Here is a 21,821-nt window from a genome sequence, read left to right as displayed (position 1 = left end):
TCACTGATAAAACTTTCTTGGAATTCAATATACAAAAATCATTCACTTGTTCACTTTTCTACAAGTGAATGATTTTTGTATATTGAATTCCTAGAAAGTTTTACCAGTGACATTTCTGCACTATCAACTTGTTTGTCTTTTCTACTTCCCTATTTCACCAATTCTATGTTCTAAGGACCAAAGTTAGGAGTGTAAACATGGATTTGGACCCGCGGTGGTCATGTTACTGGTGGGAAGCTGAGCAATCTCAAGAAGCCTCGTTACAGAACTTTCCACACACTTAGGCCAGCTCAATGTGTGCATATATTCCTGCCTGGTAGTGTACGCGAGCCCCTGAGTATGGAGTGGGTGGAGCAGAACAACTTTTGCTTCACAAACTACTTTGCCCTTGTGGGAAGTGGAAAAGCTCCAAAACAGCAGAGCCAAACGTGTGGCGCCGCTGCGAGGAAGGTTTGTTTTTCTCCAAGTGGAGCAGTGCCAGCGCACGAAAGTAAGATGAACAACGCAGGGAGGGAGGTAGATATAACCGCGAGATCTCCCTCTGTTTCTCTGTAAATATTTGCTTCTATTGCATTGCGTCCAGCCCCGTGTAATCCCTCTTTCTCTCAAAACACAAAGTGAACCCCTCACATTAGCATTCGCCCTTGGTATCTGCCAGAGGTGTTATAGCATATACTCTATTTGTGCATTTTCTACATCAGGAACATCTTCAGGCCTAAGGTTTGCTACAAAGAAATAGTTTATTACATAAATAACAATAATGGTTTTCGACGAGTCACTTATGTTTAATTTGAATTGACACATGTCATGATAAGATAAAATGGACTTTTATTAATCCCTCGTGGCGAAATTGTTTCTCCGCATTTGACCCATCCTAGTGTTAGGAGCAGTGTGGTGCCTTGCTCAGGGACACCTTGGTAGCACTTGGTCTTGCCAGGACTTGAACTGGTGACCTTCCAGTTGACAAGCCAAGTCCCTATGGACTTCGCCACCACCGCCCACTGCTGATACTGCCTTGCATGATGCATTTACTGAAATGTTCTAAGTGTGACAAGATTAAGAGGATGACATTCATATGACTTATTAAAATATATCTACTTCACTATAGTGCACTTTGAATAAGGTCCTTACTTTTGAATTGAATGTAAGGGGTGACAATGCATGACAGGTTATATGATTTTAGAATGTTGTGTGAAGTGTAAAACACATTTCCTTTTACATTTGTGTGGGTATAATAAATACTTGTATCATAAGACATGTTTTGTTTTGATGGCTCATAAAATGGCTTATATCTATGTTCCATGCATACAGTCATGTAAACAAAGAAAAGTCTGTTAAGGCTCACAGATGATACGTCACTGTCATGCTTATCATGTGTTACCATTAGGCGTTAATCAGATACATCAGCTCGTCATCCACGTGTCATTGACCACATTCTACACGATAAGTTATCCAAATGATGAGTTATCTTGTTGGACATCATGGTAACAAACAAATGAAATAACTTATGCTTTACCCTAAACTGAGGAATTATGTTTGTGCCAATAAAATCAAGCAACGCTTCTTAAGTATCAAGCACAAATAAGAATTCAAGAGAAAACCAAATCCAGTGAAGCAAGTTCACAGTCATCTCAAAAGTGAAAGTAGTGTAAGGGAACTGTGAACAAAAATATATATTATACAAAAGGGGAAAAACAATATTTTACAGGATAAACCATTTCATTTGTTTGCAAGTTATACCCTTTTTACTTCACTTATTTCATTTTCTTATATTCATACTTAGCAGGTTTTGCTTGATCATTTTGGCACAAATCCTTTTCATAGTAAACAAGTACTGACTGTGTCATCACAAACAGATATTTTCTTCTGTCCCCTGGACACAAAATGCACTGCTGCTCATTCTATTACATAACCCGTGTAAAACACTAATAGGCAGTGAAGGAAGTCCAGCTGTTATCATAAATATCTGTGGTGAAAAAAATAGTGCTCAGTTCACTTTGACTCAACATGTGAGTGTTCCCATCAAATCTCCGTGGCAATAACGTCGTCGTAAGTCTGTAACCCTGAGCTGTAGTTGATGTCCATGCCGAGCTCCGTCCGGCTCTCCAGCTCGGCCGTCAGCTCCTTCAGGATCCGCTCCAGGTCCTGGTTCTTCTTGTGCACCTGCAGGTAGTTGATCTGCAGCTGCTTCTGGTACTTGATGACTCTGTCTTTCTCCTTGTTCCATGTGAGCCTCTCCTGCTCAAAGCTACCGGCCAGTTTCTCCTGAGCGTCCTTCTCCTCCCTGAGCTGCTGCTTCATTCTCTCCACTTCCCTCTGGAGGGTGGATGTTTGTCTGTTGTTCTCCCCCCCCTGGCCTCGGGTGGGGGAGTCTGAGCCTTGGTTCAGTCTCTCCGAGTCCTGAGTCTGGGCCTCTGGTGACAAACTGTTCTGCCTTTGCTCTTTGGCCCTGGCCAGATCCTGTTTCATTCCCTGAATGTCTTGCTCCAGTTTTCCAGCTTTCTCTCTCAGCAAATCAGCCTCATTCTTCTTGCGCTGGAGTTCATTTTCACACACCTGAATAAAAACATATGGGCAGCATTTAAGAGGGTTATTTTGGTTACATGTATGCTAAGTCTGCTTGAACACAGACATAGCAATTGTCTGGAGGTCACAGTTGAGTGTAGCAAATAATGTGAAGTATCCTTCCAAGTGCTTTCATATTATAAGCACTGTGTGGGCATTAAACACACGTTCTTATGTCAATGCCATGGTAGAATGAATTACCACTGAATGAAGATCAGACTCACCTCCACCTCTCTGGTGCGACAGTGAAGTTTCTCCTCATGGTCCTTGTTCTGTCTCTCGAGCATATCCATCTTTGCCGTGTTTTCCTTCAGCGACGCCTTGAGGCTGACGATGTCGTTCAGCTTGTGTTGGACGTCCGTCTGGCAGTCTCTGAGCTGCCGCTTCAACAGGGAGATCTCTCCTGACTTCTGGCACACCTGCATTTGGACAGATATGATAATGAAGATGAACCAGTTGTAATGTGTGGTATGTACGCCACTCCGGCAGTTAAAGGACAGATCAACAATTGAATACTCTTATACTGTTAATAATGTTCATGTGCATTTCCCTTAATCATAGCACACAGCAAATGATGAGAGAATTCTTTTGGACATTTGTGACATTAAATATAACTCATTTATTTTATTTTATAAAACATCATGTAAGAATAGTTTGCATGGGGAACACTACTTTCACATTCTCACCGTATGCCAAAAGTAAGCTTAACATTTAAATAATAAAATCAAATAAGTTGGGCTAGTAGAGAGCCAAGCTGTAAACACAACATTTACATATTTTCAACTCAAACATTAAATTGAAATTTGTTCCAAATATGTTTATGCCACATTAAAATCCATTTAAAGTTGTGTGTCTGGCCGGTTTCACTGTCATGTTGGCTCTGTTTTGTCTCTTTTAACTGCCAAACGTCCAATGATGTGTTCACCATAGCTTTTAACTCTGTTTGTCTTCCATTTGTTGTTGGGCAGGTGGCGTCGGCTACAGTTGGATGAAACGGCTGGAAATGATTCTGGTGAGAGCTGTGATACTGAATCAAAATAGTAAACTCGGTGGCTTTAAACCAGGGTTGCCAACTCTCACGCATCTGGCGTGTGACACACGCTTTCGCTCTCAATCTCACGCTCTCACGCTGCCCAAACTATTCTCACGCCAAAAACAAGATGAACGGCGATCGTTTTTGGTTGGTTAAACTTATTTTACAATGTTGAGTTGACAGCTGCTCAAGCTGTCGATCCGCTCCCTCCCCGCCCCCACCACTCTTAACAACATTAACAGGCAGCAGAGCAGTGAGAGCCGGTTGGTCGATCCCCGACCCGTATTGCGCATGCGCAGATCCAGTAGAAATGATAAAAAAGTAAAAGTCTGCTGCTTAATGTTCTACTAGGCCAAAATAGAGTCAAAGAGTATATGAGAGTGAGAGTGCGTTAATTAATATATTTGGCAGTTTGGAGTAAGTCTGTAGATTTGTTTGTGTGTGTGTGTTTCATGTATAGGCCTCTCACGATAATAAATTGTGTTGGATACCTTTTCCCGGAAATTATTGCGATAAACGATAATATTGTCGGCACCGTTGTATGACCATTTTAGACCACTGACATAACGATAATATATAATAATAATTCAAGTACATCCTTTCAAACTGCTAGTCACATCCTCATGTAAATGGAAATGTATCGAGTTCATTTTAATTTATCGTACGATAAGTCAATTCATTGCTTATCGCGACAGGCACACAATAAAACAGTGGAAACAAACATGTGTTTGACTTTCATTAGTGAATGAAACTGTGTGCCCTTTATAGTCTGTGTCCAATATTGTGTATTTGTATATATTGTATATCCTATATATATGCTAAGGTCCCGCTGCTGACACGATAGCAGTCATTTAGTGCGCATATGTGTAATTAAACCCATGATATCAAAATCTCACTCCAGCCAGGTACCCAAAGTTGGCAACCCTGTTTAAACCCCCCCCCCCTGCAGAACTAGCTGAAAAATGGACTTCAGAAGTGTTGATCATTCTCTGATGTTGAAAGGCAACATTATGAAATACTCAGAAACATATCAAAGAGAACATTTGGTGGGTTTTCTTCTACTAAACTTGATGGTGATTTCTCCTCTTGTGATGCAGGAACATAATGTCCCTCATCTCACCTGCAGCGATCAAGGTTTCACATTGTTTGGTGTGCTGAAAGCTTTCAAACCCAACTGATCTCACACATATGACTCATCACTCACCTCCCATTGAGTCTCCTCAAGTGTTGGAGCGAGCTGTGTGCTCTCTGTCGCATAACACCTCAGTCTGAGCTCAACACGATCCCTCTCTTGTGTGAGCTTTGTGACATCCTGCTGCAGCCTCTCCTTCTCAGCCTGCACAAGAACACATTTCTCTTTTCTCTTTTTGTTTGTGCGTGGAAAGTATTTTCTCAAATGAGAAGGTAAAATACTGTCACATTTAAGATGAACCAGAGATTTAAAAAGAAAATAGGAGGTGGTCTGACCTGGAGCTGGCTGACCTGCAGCTGGAGGGCTTGCTGGGTTTTCGCAGCCATGTGGGACACTTGGCGAAGCTTTGTGGAGCATCGCTGCTTCAGCCCCTCCATCTCCTCAGAGCAGTACATCTGTCTTTCCTCAAACAGCTGGCAGGTTCCCACCTCCTTGTCTTCAAAACTCACCTGTTGCAAGGGAAAGACATGTTAGTAATAATCACAGTTCTGCAGTCATTAACGGCATAAGTAAAAAGTCCTGCATTCAAAATGTTACTCAAGTAAAAGAACAAAAGTATTGGCATCACAATATACTTACTGAAGTAAAAAAGTAAAAGTGCCTATTATGAAGATTGCCCCATTTCTTAATCATATATTATGTGTTTCTACAATTGATGTATTAATGTGTTTATCAAAGCTTGTAAAGGTGGAACTCATTCTAATTTCTTGAATACCTGCTGGGTAGCTTGTGAATTTAATCCAGGTGTAACTAAAGTCTAATTTAAGTGTTGATTATATTGTTTATCATGAATCATCCGCAAAGTAACTAAAGGTACTTCATACTCTGAATTGGAGTAGATGTACAGAGTAGCATAACATGGAAATTCTCCGGTAAAGTACAAATACCTGTAAGGACAGTACTTTGGTAAAGTTACTTAACACCCCTGATTAATGGTAAACACATACTGATTGATGAACAAGCTGTTTAGTTGCTGATGCGACAGTGTGGTACCTGTAGCTCCTGCAGTTCAGTCTCTCTCTCCAGCAGCCTTTGTTCCAAACGCTCAATCAGAGACTCATCTGTAGTAATGGGGGACCGGATCCCCCCCGCAGTCTCAGAGAGCACTCCTGGCTCATCTGCAGGAAGTGGGGAGCCAGCGTCCAACCCTGTGCTATTTAAACCAGGCCTGGAGCTACAGTCAAGGTTAGTGCTATTCCCGTTGACCCATGGAGGGAAGTTGGGCAGCGCTCCCTTGCTGAGGCGGTGTGCGGGAGCTGGGCCACCTTCACTGTGACTGACGGGGCCCGTGGAAGCAATCAGACTGCCGCTGGTGCTGTGAGTGGGCAGGCTGGACATGGAGTTACGTCCAGAGTCAGAAAGAGTCCCTGGAAGGAAAATAAACTACATTTACGTTAGGGGAAATGTGTCATTCAACTCAAATTTGTTGTTGAATTTTGTAGCACAAGCTGTTGTTCTAACTTTTGTTGTCTCATTGTATAGTTACAATTTAAAATAGCATTTCAACTGAGGTGGAGGAAGTACTCAAGATTTTCAAGATTCAATATTTTTCAAGGCTTTTATTTTCATACGTACATAGGCTATAGCTACAGTGTAGTTATGTCGATGAAAATCTTAGGTCACAGGCTCCTCCAACAGTGCAACACAATAACACAGATAAAATAGTGCAAGTAAATACAAATAAAATAGAATAGAAATAGTGCAATAAGAGTCTATATACAAGTAATTGGATTTTATACTTAAGTCAAAGTAGCAATATTTAATTGTAAAAATACTCTGAGTAAAAGTACTGCATCACATAAGTAAAGTACAAAAGTATATGCCGCAAAATAAACTTCATGTACCAAAAGTACCCGTTTGCGTAATGGCCCATTTTATAATCATATGTTAAATGACTGGATTGTGTTTATTGATGCATTAATGTGTATGTCACGTCTGGTAAAGTATTATCTGAATCAGTTAAGTAGCTAAAGCTATCAGATACATGTAGTGGAGTAAAAAGTACAATATTGGCTTCAAAATGTAATGGATGAGAAGTTTAGATTAGCATCAAATGAAAATACTGAGGTAAAGTACCTCAATTCTACTTAAATACAACACTTGAGTACATCGACTTAGTTGTTCTACTGCTGCATTTGAACATAATGTATAACCTGAGAAGGTGTCGTGCTTGTGTCTGATGTCTGAACTCCGGGCTCTCTCCAGAGGACAGAGGATGTGGTCCAGGCTGTTGTGGCCTGTCTCCGTGGAGGATGCACTCCTGGGAATCACAGGCTTGAAGGCAGTGGAACGGACCAATGACTTGTCAGCAGAGGTCTGGAAGAGTGAAATGACATACAGTCAGGGGTGCTCTTCCCAATTTTTATTTTAATATTCAGCGTCTCCACAAACCACGGATGGGTCCATTCTGAAACTTGGAAATCGTAATGACTGGCTTCCACAGAGATACATATTGCTCGGTAGAAGTAAAAGGGATAGATATTTTTCCCAATCATGTCGTTTTCATGCTGAAAATAGAATTACTAAAGCGTGCAGAATTCCTTCGCTACATGCTGGCAGTATTAAAAGCTACGCAGCAGTAGTTGCAAGTCAAATTCACCAGACTGTCATAAAAGAGAAAACTCATTTCAAAGATAAACTTATACTCCACATGCCCCCATCTGTGCTGTCCAAGAACGTCGCAGCAGTAGCATTCCTCCCCTCCTATCAGACCTCCTCTCCTCCCCCTTTGCATCCCACATCTCTCCCCCATGTGCTGTCTGAGCGAAGATGAATAGCCCTTCTCTGTAATATTAATAATATGAGCTACTGCTGAAGTGTAAGAAGTAAAGCTTGTGAGCTCAGCATTCCTTCTCACTGACTTCATGACTGGGATGCCTACCCTCATTTTTTCCTCTCTTTCTATCCCTCAAACTCTCTTTGGCCCTCGATTCGTCTTTCTCTTTTCTTTCACATCCTCCGCTCCGTCTCTTTTAAAGCTGCTACCTATTCCTCTCCTTTCTCCCCTTCTTGCCCCAGAGGAATAAAGACCTATTGAAATAGACTCCGTTTGCCTATTCTTGGCACAGAAATGACTTCAATGAGAAGATCAAGGCATTCTTAGGTCATTAATCTGGGAGGGGGTGATTAATAAGCTGAGACGGTTCAACACAGGTTATGAGGAATGGCAGCTACCATTTCAACTACCTGCTGTGCATGTTTTATACTCAACTGTGAGGTTTATAAAGTCGCAGTTATGCAGTATGACTTCTTAATGTTCGTAAGTATAACCATAGTAATGATTCCAGTTAACTGAAGGACAGCGGACCAAATTTGATCAGGCTGTTAAATGGACATCTCATTTAATATCTGATATTTTGGATAGTTTTTCTACAAGATGGAGCATGTAGCCCGGCTAGCTTTTCCTCACGTTAGCAGTCTTAATGCTAAGCTAAACTAACCTAACCAATGTATTGGTCCACCCCACACATTTGCTGTGAAAATATTAGCTTGCAATGAATCTTCTCATGGCAAGAAAGCAAGACATCCCTCATAATGTTCAACCATTCCTTTAAAATGTAGTGATATCATTTACAGTAGGTAAGCTTTAGAGAAGATAAAATGTGCACTCTTCTCACCTTTACAGTAATATTTCCTGACTTGAGCAGCAGTTTTGGTTGCTCTCCCCCATCTGATTCCCCGTCTGTCTTCTGTCCACCTGAATGATCTTCCATTGGTCCTCTGTAATACGCTGACCTGGGTTTATGGCTCACCTTTAAGGGAACAGGATAAATACGTTAGGCTTTGTAACTGAAATGTGCAGTATTAAAGTCATAGTTTGAAATGAAAGGACACATACCTTGATGTAAAAAAAGTCTTCACTTCGTCCTGAGCGGGAGTGCGACAGGCCTCTGGAGGGGTGGGTGGGGCCCTGAGTGAAGCCACACTTCAGTAAGTCGTCTAGGCTGCAACCTCCGCTCCTTCTTTGAGGATGTGCTCCCTTTTTTAACTGATGTTCAGACTCCTTGCAGTGTCTGCTGTTGAGGTCGTTTCCGCTCACGAGGCTGCTGACACTGCCCATTGTCCTGCAGGCATAGGTGAGGAGGGGGGTGCTGAGGTCCAGGTGAGCAAGTTACACAGAAGAGAAGAGAAGACACAACTCATGACCCCAGAACAGCACTCTCAATGGCTCCATCTGCAAGACAGGAAATATATAATACACATTAAACATAGAGAATATTTGCTGTTGATCCTTAAACATTACATTTTTCCATGAAAGGACAAACCACAGTTTCCTCTGATGCTTTATTACTGTTGTTAAATTCTGTTGTTTCCTGAATCAGTCCAGACATGCATTGTTGAAGCAGGTGTGTTAACATTTGCTAAACAAACAAACAGAAAGATTCCCTCTCGGCACTCTGCCTGTATGACTACATTTATGGCTCGGCAGTTGAATTTAACAAATAGCCCTTAGGGTGCCCTTCCTCTAAACAAACTCGCAAATAGGCTACTTATAGTTTACTCCACTTGAATAACACTATACAAACATTTCATATGTACTGTTGTACTTGAGTAGAGACACATCATAGGCGGCGCGTGAGGCTCAGGTTTGGGAAGGCTAAATCACTTTACCTGACGCCTCAGTGTGCGGAGTTCAAATATATCAAGTCAAATATATTAAACTGACGTATGCAGAGAAGACGCCGACATGTCGCACTTATCATTCATATCACATTCAATCAGATCATATAATATCATAATATATCGTAGGCCTATGTCCTTATCTGAGTCAGCTTCTCGAGCCGTATCTGGCCGTGCAACACTTACAGTGTCACATACTGTATGCAGAAGTATTATTTTAAGCAATACATTGGGTTGACGAAACACTCAACTCAAATGTAATTAAAGTCAGATCCACTCGTGACTTAGATGGGGGATTGATATCATAAAACTGTTACGCTTTCAAACACTCGGTAGTTTATTTATTTTTTAACCAGTTCACCTTCACCATATTCACCTTGCAGGTGCAACTATGTGGCTTGTATCCTGCATTATAGGCTATGTGTAAGTCATGGATGTTTAAAGTTCATATTTGTCTAATATTAGTTTACTTTTCATTAATGAAGTATGACGCTGCGTTGTCAGTACACTTGTCCCTGTTTGTGATTGGTCAAATGTTCCTAACCCCGCCCCTTTCACGTGAACGCGCTCTCAGCTGGTGAGGGAAACCCTGGCTTGATTTACCGAGTTGATATTAACCAGCGTAGTATGACCGCTTAGCGAGATCTCGTTTGTTAGGGTTAGTTAAGATAACTCAAACATATCCAGGATATGTTGAACTGGCTTTGTAGGCTAGTAGGCCTACAGGGCACAGGTGGCTGCAAAGCAGCGCTAATGTCAAACATTATACATTATATTTTTATTTTACCAGGATGCAGTGACAAACATATTTGGGAAGGCTTAGCATTCCCTAGCCTACAGTACCCGCCAAACAAACATATATACAAGAGCAGGTTGTATATCTTGGATACTTGAATGCAGAGCATGGTGATCTAACTAACTAATCAAAAATAATTTCCAATTGTTTATTAATTACATTTTAATATATTGAGAGTGGCTGAAACTATGACATTTTAGAAGTTGTGAGAAAAAAGACAAACAACTTCTTTGACTACACAATGTGTGTGTCATTTATTAAGCATTTATAAAGCTTTTGGGGTTTTTCCCTTTCCTGTAGTTTGTTATATAGATTTGTGTGCATGTAAATGGTCTGCAAAGACTCAAATCAAAGTTCCCTCCAGAGGGAGTTTCTCTGTCCCACACACTGCGATTTACATCCGTAACAAAGTGACATCACTATGAAACAATCGTGCTTCTATTGGCTAGCGCTCCAAAACATTGAACGTGATATTTCTGGGGGACATCTCTAAGCAGTTGACCAATCACAACAGAGCTGGCCAGCTAACCAATCAGAGCAGCCTGGGCTCTGGTTTCAGACAGAGGGTGAAAAGAGGTGCTGCAGCACAGGCAGTCTGAAAAACATTAAAGCATGAGAACATGTCCCAGTTGAGGCACTACATACAAATACGAACCTGAAAATGAGCTTAATAATAGGGCCCCTTTAACACATCCTATAAAGCAACCATTGGGAAAACATTACTTTTCACACTATACATCACCATAGTAACTGACAATGTCCAACTGTTACTATGATAGGATACGTATAGCATAACAAAAATGAAACATAAGATAATAGTGTATGTGTTACCACAGATAATGTTGAATCATGTTCATAAAGTCCGCTACAAAATAAAGAATGAACTAAAAGAGATAGTATTCATATTTTTGTGAAATATGTGTTGTTTTACTATTCTTATTTATAATACAATGATATTCATTCAGAGAGGTAAAAGGGATGCTCTCTATTGGCTTTCTCCAACTCCCCTTAAAATACAACAGGACCCCAGATGCTGCTAACCATGATCTCCAACCCACAGGGGAACATCAGTGAGTTAGTAGCAAAGGGGCTCCATACTGGCTGATCAGGCCTGTGGGCTTCCCTAAACACCTGGTCCTCAGCCTCTAAGCATTTCATAATGGCCACACTAACAAAGCATGGCCCTAATATCCTGCTGTAAGTCACATAATAGTGTACAATGCATTTGGCTCGAGGCTAATCCATAATTATTGGTTGTACAGTTGTGTTTCTAACTAGGATATTCATAGCTGTCAGTGTCATTTCCTTGAAGTGTGTTTGATAGGCATAGTTGAAGGAAAATATTCAGAATGAAGGCGGGCGACCTGATCAAGGCTGTCACTTTCCATCGCCAAGGAAACAACGATAAGCAAGATGAGACGTGTACAAAATAGATGTTACATCATGAGGAGAATAATAGGAGCATCAGAGACAGACAGCAAGTTAGACACAGTTGGAGAGTTTGAGTGGTTTTCTACGACAAAATAAGAAGCTGACAGTTATACTCTATTTAAGGTGAAAACAGGGGAGGAAAGATAATCATAAATTGCATAGAGGCTTCTAATCTTGGAAAAATCAAATAGACAGTTGGAAGTCTTCCCGCAAGGCTTCTGTTTCCCTAAAAAAAACCTGCTAGTAAGTAAACCGCTCGTGAAAATGTTAATGATGTTGAGTTTGTACCTGTATAGCAGTCTGTGGCCCTGATGCAAACACACTCTGACATGACTGTGACTGCCTCTCTTCTGCTTAACTCCAGCCTTCACTCTCACTCTCACATATTAGCATCCTCCACTGACATGGGACTGAAGTAATGAAACAATAGATTGTACTTACTGCCAGGTCAATGTAAGCATCCATCTCTAGCAAAGGCCCCTGCAGAATCATATATCCCGTCCTGGAGGAAGTGTGTGTACTTCTGTGTGTATGTCCTTGAATGAACCAGCAGCAAATTCAAACCTCACACTATCTCCAGTCAGGAGGGTCTGCTAACTGTTTTGTGGAAGGGGGCGTGTCTTTCTGGTTGGCCTGTACCCAGCTTTGTATTATAACTGACATGTAAATTCAACTATGTGTGTGTGGGTGTGTTTTGGGACCTCCCTCTCCCCCCTAGGGGAACTAGTGTACGACATGTGCTCCCATAGAACTGGCGTGTGCCGCTCAAGTGATTAAGTCTCAGCCTTCACAATAGATCTTTTACACCCCCAGCGTACCCCCCTATTCTCCCCACTATCGCCCACATACACCCTCCGTTTGTGCATCGACTTACTGTGTAATAACCATTCATCCTTCACCCCCCCCCCCCCCTCCCCTTCTTCCATCAGTCCCTCCCTCCATCCATCCGTCCCACTCGGCGCCCCGCACCCACCCTGAACAAACAACACTTCATTTGAAGGAGAAAAAAAGGCGCTTGCCCTCTCTCTTTTTGCTCTTTGTCTGTTGAAGTGTGCCGCTCTTTGTGTGGACTCTTGTGTGCCGGTTGATGTATTCTCCCCAAACAGCCCAGGACCATATTTGAGCGTTAAATAAATGACTAGTCCTCACAATGAGAAGGCTAGAGAGCTTCAGTTTTATAGTGATTTGCCAGCATCCTGCCTTTATGCTGTTTGTTCTGATCCACACACTCTCTCACACACACACACACTCTCACACACACACACCTGCACACAAAGAACACACACTTTCAAACGTCTGAGTCTCTCTAAGGGCAGTAGAGCGTTCAGAAACCCACGGAGTACACACTGTTGACAAAACACAATGTGGATGAAATATAATCACACTTCGCGACAGAAACATTTACAAGCTACTGTGCTCCAAATGAACAGACAACAACAACTACACACCCGCCAGAACACTGCGATCATCAGATGCAGGTCTATTAGAGGTCACCAGAAAGAGTCATAAGAGGATCGGTGATGCAGCCTTTGTAAACTACGCCCCAAAACTGTGGAACACGTTACCCAACAATATTAGGGAAGCCAATACATTAGGCATTTTTAAAAGGCATCTCTTTACCAAAGCATTTGACTGATTTTACACCATTCTACTGCACTATTCTCTGTGATTGACATTGCACTATTCTCTATGTTTTATTCCCCATGTTTTTATTTGTAATTATTTTATCCCATTTTATGCTTTGCTATTTTACACTGATTTTATGTCTTATTTTGTACTGATGTAAAGCACTTTGAACTGCAATCCCCTGTATGAAAAGGTGCTATACAAATAAAGTTATTATTATTAAAGTTATTAACAGAAGAAATATGGCCCCTGAGCTCTGCGGCTTACAAAACAGGTGTAAATCTCACACCCCATTTTTGTCAAGAGTAAAGTAATACTTTCTCTTAATGTGAAGAAAAAGGACAGCTTTATTACCGCATGCAGTGACGGAACTCTACTGAGTCATTGATATCATCCCGAGAAAAATCGATAAAGAAATCAGTTTGTTCAAATTGAATGAATGAGCACGACCCTATACTGTGACATCGTTCAACAGACAGATCTGCACCAAAGTTTACATCCTCTTACATCGTGCTGTCGGCAGGTTCTTTTTCCCTAGAAAGTATTTTCACAAAGTCTACAAAGAGGATCTACCATCATCTTTTTCAGCAGCAGCAGCAGCAGCAATGCTCACTCATCCTTTTCGTGGCCTAGCATTGTTCCTCCGATTAGTCCCATTGTGCTGCCCCCCCCCCCCAAAAGCCTGTTTGTCTGGACAATGATCCGGCCATTTCACTTTTACGTTCCCTTTCACTCACTAGCGAGAATCGTTCAATTTCACTTCTATTTCACGCAAATATTGAAGGGGTTTAAAATTCTATTTATTGCTTGATCTTTGCAAATTTTAATAAGCAGTACAAATGGTCTGACCTTGTGACTTTTAAGGGGGCAGTTTGATTTAAGACCTTTGGTGAGATGGGATCATGAGGTGTGTTTGTGTGTGGTTGTGTGTGTGTGTGTGTGTGTGTGTGTGTGTGTGTGTGTGTGCGTGCGTGCGTGCAGGGGCGCCGTAAGGGGGTGAAAAGTTAGGACGATTCTCAGGGCCCGGGACTGACAGGGGCCCAAACAATTTTAGAACATTAAGAAAACAATGCTTAAGTAACCAATGTGATATCTTTTCATGGGGCCCAAAATCCCTGGCGGCGCCCCTGTGTGTGTGTGTGTGTGTGTTTGTGTGTGTGTGTGTGTGTGTGTGTGTGTGTGTGTGTGTGTGTGTGTGTGTGTGTGTGTGTGTGTGTGGATGCATGCTTATATCTAATCTTATATCTGATGGGCTGCATGTTTTGTTTTGTGTCTGCACAAAAGACTGTGTGTGTAGTTAGGGGGGGAGTTGTCTTGCTTTCGATCCCCAGCTGACCTGCCTGACACAAAGCCCTGTAGCGCACACGACCAGCTGACAATACACCCCCCCCCCCCTCGCTCGCGCACACACACACACACACACACACACACACACCACACACACACACACACACACACACACACACACACACACACACACACTCCGAGAGCATAGCCAATCCATTACCACAGCCAGTGGACGGCAGCAGTGTGCTGTAAGGGTCCAGGATTTATACCTGTCTCACAATGACCGTGAACTCCTCTGTTCTCACTGTACCTCTACAATGCCACGGTGCCAGATGGCATCATTTTAATTCTCACTGTCTATATGGTAATTTCTAACAGATGCATGTGTAATCTATCTAGTTCAGTGTATCTGTTTTTTTAGGTCACTCTAAAACAGATTATGTTTCTTTGTTCATATGCAGCGTCTTAAGCTCACACACAATTTCATACACTGTGTTTTTTACATGAATGCCAAATCTGCTGAAACTGTTTTCATAAGTAACATACTTTTAAAGCTTCAAAGAGATGTTCAAGAGTTTTACTTCATGCTTTAGCCAATAACTTTGTTGTAATTTAAGGTTAATCAAGGCCATTTTAACATAACTTTGGAGGACTTAGGGTTAGGGTTAAGGAGACCTGGAAATAGTCAAAATCAGAACAGCAAGAGACTAAATATCCTGACTTTAAGTTCTTCATATCAAGCTCAAAAACACTTTTCCTAATAAAAATCAACAGCATTGTTTCTCTTAACACTCCATGCTCAGAAATATCCACATCTTTAAACTCCAAGCTCAACCCCGATGACATCTGGGTTTTATTTCCTGACTTTTAGAATGCCCTAGCCACATCATTTGACATATAAAATACTTCCGATAATAGATAGACTAAACTTGATGTTTACATTCTGTGGAGTCCCTCTCTAACATTGACTTCTTACTCATTTTCCAAAATGATGAAGCCTTGTTTTTTTCAACACATTTCTTGTATTGTATTGGCTGCCAATACCTTTCACTAAAGTCAGTTCGGCATCTTTTAGACTCAAACCTTACTCGATGCAGTTAATTCATCTCAGTTAATATTGTTGTTAAAGTTTGGTTATCATTGTGAGATAGCGGAGATGAAAGCAGTTTGTTTTGCAGAGGCTTCCAGCGCGCATGTTCAAGTGCTGGCAGGGATGTCTGACTTCCAAGCCCTTTGAAAGAGTAGACTACTAAAGAACAGCTACAACATTGACATTTACAACTCAACATGTGGGCCAACATAAGCTCTAACTGACTGTGATTTCACAAGTAATTCTTGTAAATTAAAGTGGACCTATCATGCTATATTTGAAAAATATATTGTAGGGCCATACTACCTATATAATGTGTTTTTACTGTATTTATTCCTAAAAAGTCTTTTAATTTGTTTTGTAAAGCACTTTGAATTGTCGCGTACAGAAAAGTGCTATATAAATAAACTTGCCTTGCCTATACAAAACATGTCTGTGAAGTTTTTTTTCAAAACACCAAACAGATCATCCATTGTAGCCATCCCTCATACTGCTCAAACCCCTCTTTTGAAGCCCTGTTAGAGAAACGCGGATTTTGGGTCTTTAGCTTGAAAAAAAAGAAGAAGAGGAGGCGGAGCTAATGCCTAATCAGAATTCTACCGGAGATAAAGTTAAATTCGGTTGTGATAAAACGCCATCCTGTTTAAACCACATCAAGGATTATTTCTGAAACAGTATGGAGCTCAAATGCTTTTTCTCTTTCAGGTTTATCACAAGGTGAGTTCCTTTTTTTATTTCCTGCTTTTTAAACACATGTGCTCTTCAGTACAGGTTAGCTCTGAGTGTTAGCGAGGCTTGCTAATGTAAACAAAGACGTCCAAAACACGTCAGGCATTGTTTCTGATAGCAACTTTCTGTGGGTCCGCCGCCGCTATTACGTCAGTTCGGATGGAATCTGTATCCGCTCGTTGTACACCCGTTTTTAAAAGATTTGGGTACGGAGGAAAAGAGAGAGGGTTTTATTTTCTGACGCTGCGTGAGTTCCCCGACGCACCGGGGACACATTTATGTATAAAAGACATCACAAAGTGCATTTTGCATGATAGGTCCCCTTTAATTTCTAGCTTTAGTCTCTCAAGAGGAATTTTGGTTATTTTTGTCAAATCATACAATAAAACATTGAAGGCAGTATAGGGCAACCACATATTTTTCCTATGTGCAAAATACAATTTTAGATTTAGAATATCCACAAGCGCTATCTAGCATAAGAACAATGTAAATGGTTAAAACTTCTGTTTAGGGCCTTTTATTTTCTGAGTGCGAGATCAATCTGAATCAATCCTTATTATGCCGCTCGATCGTCTAAATGCACGCAGAATATACTGCTCCCGGTTTGATGCAACACGTTAGATAGCTAGAATCGATCCGGTTCACACAGAGTAACAGATGATTCACATGTAATGAAGCAGGCATTTCTATTATCCCAGGCGTGACACTGGAAATTAAACTCACAAATGAAAGCGAGGACAAGAAGAAACAGGTCCTGTGTGACAGGAGAGATCATTTCCAGGAATAATAGGCTGATGGTTTGAGTTACTGGGAAGTCATACTCCTTCGATTTCTCTATCATCCACATGTGGACTGTCACACACACACGTACGCACACACGCACACACACTTTCCCATGTCTTACTCACTGTGGCTGAGTTGTGGGGATGAGTAATGTGGCTTCCAGCAGAAGCATCAACTGGGAATGAAGTGTGGGGTACAGACAGCCATCTATCTTCCACTCTCACTGCTAACACTATCTACTAACCAAGCACACACACACACACACACACACACACACACACACACACACACACACACACACACACACACACACACACACACACACACACACACACACACACACACACACACACACACTTGCACACGCACAATGGCATCCAATAGCAGCTAATTGGGTAATCCGTTTAGTGCATTGTAAAGGAGATTGAGCATGAATAGCGCTTCAATGCTGAGGAGCAGAATAGCAGACACTCATTACGGCCCTGGAGTAAGGAGATGGAACACCAGGCACGGGACAAAGAGAAAGAAACAGACATGGAAAGACAAAAGTGTGTGTGAAGACAGATTTATATTGTGTGGATCTAACTTTTGCATTATACACTGATGCTACTGTGCAGCAAACAGTCAATGTCTCCTCTGTTTAAAGTGTGCATGTAGAAAAAGGCTTTCTTAAACGCACGTTCACTTGAATTACGCGAGTAATTGCTGATTCATTCGATCTCGGTGTCTTTTATTGGCAGCCGTGTGGCCGCATCTATCATTTCATTTTCATAATTTTTATTTGTCCCGCTCATGAAACCAAATGTACAATAATTGCCACAAAACATGACTCTACCATTGAGCGAAAAGGAGCAGGGAGAAGAATACAATCTTATGTGACCTTTCTAAAAAAAAACAAATAAATACAAATAGATGGTCTGCCCTTCATAATAATACTTTTTTTTTTTTTCACAGCCAAACATAACAGTATCTTAGGATACTAAGAGAACACACCAACAAAAAAACTTATTTCCCACTTGACGGTTAACGGAAAGAAACAAAACAACACCAAAACATCATATGTATAAGGAAAAGAAAAGTGCAACACCCTCATCTGAGTCCTACTGGAGAAGAAGGTGGAATATGTTAATGTATCTTTGACTACAGGCTAGCTTTTAGTGACGGACCCCCCTGTTTGAATTAGATTGCATTCAGATACTATTATGTGCATTCAAATGAGACATTAGGTCAGCCCAACAACCAGCCTCCATAGGTTTTAATAGATGAAGAGGTTGTGTGCACTGCTCACTGAGTTGATATGGCTGGCCTACTACTGCTCCTTTAGCTCAGGCATTTGCATAACCTTGGCAGATGGAGTGTAGAGGAAAATGTATTTTTAATGTAGTCTAAATGGAAGCCTTTAGTGCTCTGACAAGGACGGGAATTGATGCTCGTGAATTTAAGGAGTCCTAAAATTAAATTGTATTTTATATTCCTTTCTTGAGCGGCATCCATCCTTACACGATTGATTATTTTATTACAATATGTCTTTTACTTACTTTTCTGTAATGCTTTAAACTAATGCAGTGACCTGGAATCAATCCAAAAATAGTTTTACAGAGTCGTATGTGTCTTAAAGTTACAGGAGATCCCCAGCCAACTCCACAGTCATGAAATATTTACATGTAAGGCATTTATCCCACTCTAAAAAAAGCAAGTGAGAATGTATTGTAACACACGGACGTATTTTTAGACATTTTGAATTATTGCTCATCCATTATCCACAAATATTTACCTTTTCCATTATCCTTCACTTGTTTTCAACACGCTGTGTCATTTATGCATGGTGAAACAGCCGCATGAATATGAAATTGAACTTGATGTATTGTCATAAAAGCTTTCAGCATGAAAGGCACACTTGCAGTCAAAGTACAGAGTTGTGATGGTGACACATGTTGTATGAGCCCACTTGATAAAATAAATAGACACAATATTAATTTGAGATAAGCATCTTTTAAAGGGGCCCTATTATGCTCATTTCAGGTATTTTGTGCCTCTACTGACATGAGGCGTGCTGCAGCACCTCTTTTCACCCTCTGTCTGAAACCAGAGCCCAGTCTGCTCTGATTGGTTAGCTGGCTGGCTCTGTTGTGATTGGTCAACTGCCAAGATATGTCCCGCCCCTTATCACGTACATTGTGTTAGAGCGCTAGCCAATAGAAGCGCAAGTGTTACAAAAACACAAAAACCTATAACACACCATAGGAAAGGCAAAACCCGGATAAGCATAGAGCCGCTTTACATAACATAAAACAACATAAACTCTCTTAAGTTTTCTGTTCCTCACATAGTCACTCCACCATTTCTTAAAACTCTGTCTTATGTGTTTTCGTTTGATACGTTATCACTGTGGAAGGACATTCATAGGTACAGAATGAGGCTTTCCTGAGGCCTATTGACCCTGCAAGCTGAAGACTCAGTGATAAGGTTGTCATTCTGGAGTATAACCATCCTCCTGTGTGTGTGTGTGTGTGTGTGTGTGTGTGTGTGTGTGTGTGTGTGTGTGTGTGTGTGTGTGTGTGTGTGTGTGGGAGTAAGAGAAGACATAACAAGCTCACTGTAAGGGGTCTATATATCTTTCTGAAAGCAGCTGGAAATATGTGCTGCATGCGATAGCTGCACTTAGCTCCACAATAACAGCCCCCCTGACCTTGCAATGCTAAATTGTTCATGGTGGGAAACTCTGTGTGGTTCTTTCAATAGTTAAAAGTCACGTCTGTTACTCACCTGCTGTGCACAGTCGCTCAGCTGACTCACATACCATAAGAATATACCTCTATTTTGAGCACATGAATCATTCATGAAAAGTTTGCAACATCATACAGAGCAAAAACTCCCAAAGATGGTGGGATGCTGTATTTCTCTGAGAAAGAGTCTTCACTCGTGGAAGGATGCTGCATTTGGGTATCTGGGACAGTTATTTTAAGACGCGTAATATCCTTTAGCAGGTCATGACAGCTCCGATGGTTTGTCACACGCTAGGGAACTAAACTGCGTTAGCTATTAAGAAACAATTGCAAATATCATCCTGCACTTAACATCAGATAAACAGCTTTTCTCTGCTGGGACATTACTGTCTTTACAACTTGCGACATTCATCCTCCACACCCCCTTGTGATTCTTCCGCTGTTGTTTTTTTTCTCACAATAAATTAGAGTACAGGGCAAAGCTGAACATGCCTGAGCAGGTGCCTTTTCCTCTCGTATTCACCTTGTAAGCTAATTCATGCTCCCCACAGGTCTCAACACATATATCTCTGTGCACAGGTGTGACAGTCCTGAGACTATGAGGTTGTGCTGAAGGTGAATCATTCCCCACACAGACCTCCACCTTGTGTAAATTACACTGTCAAATTATAAGAATATGATTTGAATGATTTAGGAGAACCGCAGGGTGGGACCTATTATGGACATTAATTCATGCTTGAAACATCTTTAACTACCTGGCTCTGTGGCCAACGCCATTCATTTCCTCAAATTGCTGTGTATAGTGCAACATCTAAATAAAGACCCTATCATTTCCCTAGTTTTAAAACAATGGTTTGTCAAGTTATGGCTGTGCTGAAAGTAAATCACATGATTGGTAGTTGTCTGCAAAGAAACACAAGAAAATGTTGACATTTCAATCAGAGCTGGCATGTCGTCAAACACAGACATGTTTTGACTTTGAGCTTTTTTGGAAATAGCAGGACTTGGATTTTCCTCCATGCTGAAAAACGTTCAGTCAACTAAGTCAAATGGATATACCTAAATGTGGAAACAAAATAAACCCATGCCTTCATTTGGTACCTTACTTACTAAACAACTTCCCACAAGTCACATTAAGTCAGCCCCCTTTAACAAATCACACACTCAATACTCAACTATGTAATGCCACCCAGACTCACTGTGAGTACTCTGTCACATTCAATCGAACAGCCACAACTTTCCTGCACGTCCCGCTGAAGGTACTTACCTCCATAACAGTCTGCCTGCCCCCACGTCACAGTCACAGATGTGTGTTTCTGTTGCATGATCTCTCTAGGTCCCTTCTTCAATACCTGGTACGGTACAGTCAGTCCGTCACATCTCCCATACTCTGAACACAGTCACATTCCTCCATACACACTCTCTTTCTCCCTCCCTCTCTTCACAGTGTATCCTCGTTGCCTCCCTCCCACTCTGAACATCAAACCCTGCCTCCCATCTTCCCTCCCTCTGCTGCTAGCCTATCTCTTTAGTTGTGAACTATTTCTTTATTTTTTTCACCCTTTCATCCACTTCTCTCTAACTTTATTGTTTCTTACTCTCTTTTCCATGGCATCATGCCCAGCTATTCATTTTTCAAACCACTTTACTGCCTCTGCATGCCTACATAAAGCACATCATCCCTGCCCAGCACAAATATCTGTAGGCGATCTAAATGTTTAAATTTAGATGTTATCCTGCGTCCAGTTGTGTGATTATATTGATGTGAACCTGTGTGGCTGTTGGGCTGATGACTCATCCACGCTGGTAACCACCGTGCTCTGCTGCCGAAGATTTAACCTGCTTCACTGCTTCAGCTGAATGCATTGGCTCTCACAGGACGCCAGGGGCGGATCTGTTGTGTTTTGGTTTATTTATGTAACAGATGAGTTGAATAAATGATC

At 41.3% G+C, this 21,821-nt stretch overlaps 1 protein-coding gene across 2 annotated transcripts; it reads right to left on the bottom strand.

The window, feature by feature from the left end:
* Positions 1-780: 780 nt before the first annotated feature.
* Positions 781-21,271, bottom strand: lzts1 (leucine zipper, putative tumor suppressor 1). 2 transcript variants are annotated; one of them, XM_034238441.1, is made up of 9 exons: positions 21,146-21,271; positions 8,629-8,964; positions 8,408-8,542; positions 6,944-7,106; positions 5,784-6,157; positions 5,066-5,239; positions 4,803-4,934; positions 2,790-2,984; positions 781-2,556 (listed from the first exon to the last, which is right to left on the bottom strand). In XM_034238441.1, exons 2-9 carry the CDS (start codon positions 8,848-8,850, stop codon positions 2,023-2,025), a joined length of 1,929 nt encoding a protein of 642 aa, XP_034094332.1. In that variant the 5' UTR covers positions 8,851-8,964; positions 21,146-21,271; the 3' UTR covers positions 781-2,022. The 2 variants fall into 2 exon arrangements, with proteins under 2 accessions (XP_034094332.1, XP_034094331.1); XM_034238440.1 differs by lacking the exon at positions 21,146-21,271 and adding an exon at positions 12,079-12,192.
* Positions 21,272-21,821: the final 550 nt, after the last annotated feature.

This window comes from Gymnodraco acuticeps, unplaced genomic scaffold, assembly GCF_902827175.1.
Source record: "Gymnodraco acuticeps unplaced genomic scaffold, fGymAcu1.1, whole genome shotgun sequence".
In the NCBI taxonomy this organism is placed as follows: domain Eukaryota; kingdom Metazoa; phylum Chordata; class Actinopteri; order Perciformes; family Bathydraconidae; genus Gymnodraco; species Gymnodraco acuticeps.
The sequence above is the reverse complement of the archived record's forward strand: the minus strand, read 5'-3'. Positions and strand labels throughout refer to the sequence as shown.

Coding starts and splice junctions, on each gene's coding strand:
- lzts1 (XM_034238441.1), bottom strand. CDS start 8,850: ATGGGCAGTGTCAGCAGCCTCGTGAGCGGAAACGACCTCAACAGCAGA. Junction 7,107..8,407: donor CAGGAAATATTACTGTAAAG/GTGAGAAGAGTG, acceptor TCACTCTTCCAG/ACCTCTGCTGACAAGTCATT. Junction 2,985..4,802: donor TTGAGGAGACTCAATGGGAG/GTGAGTGATGAG, acceptor GTCCAAATGCAG/GTGTGCCAGAAGTCAGGAGA.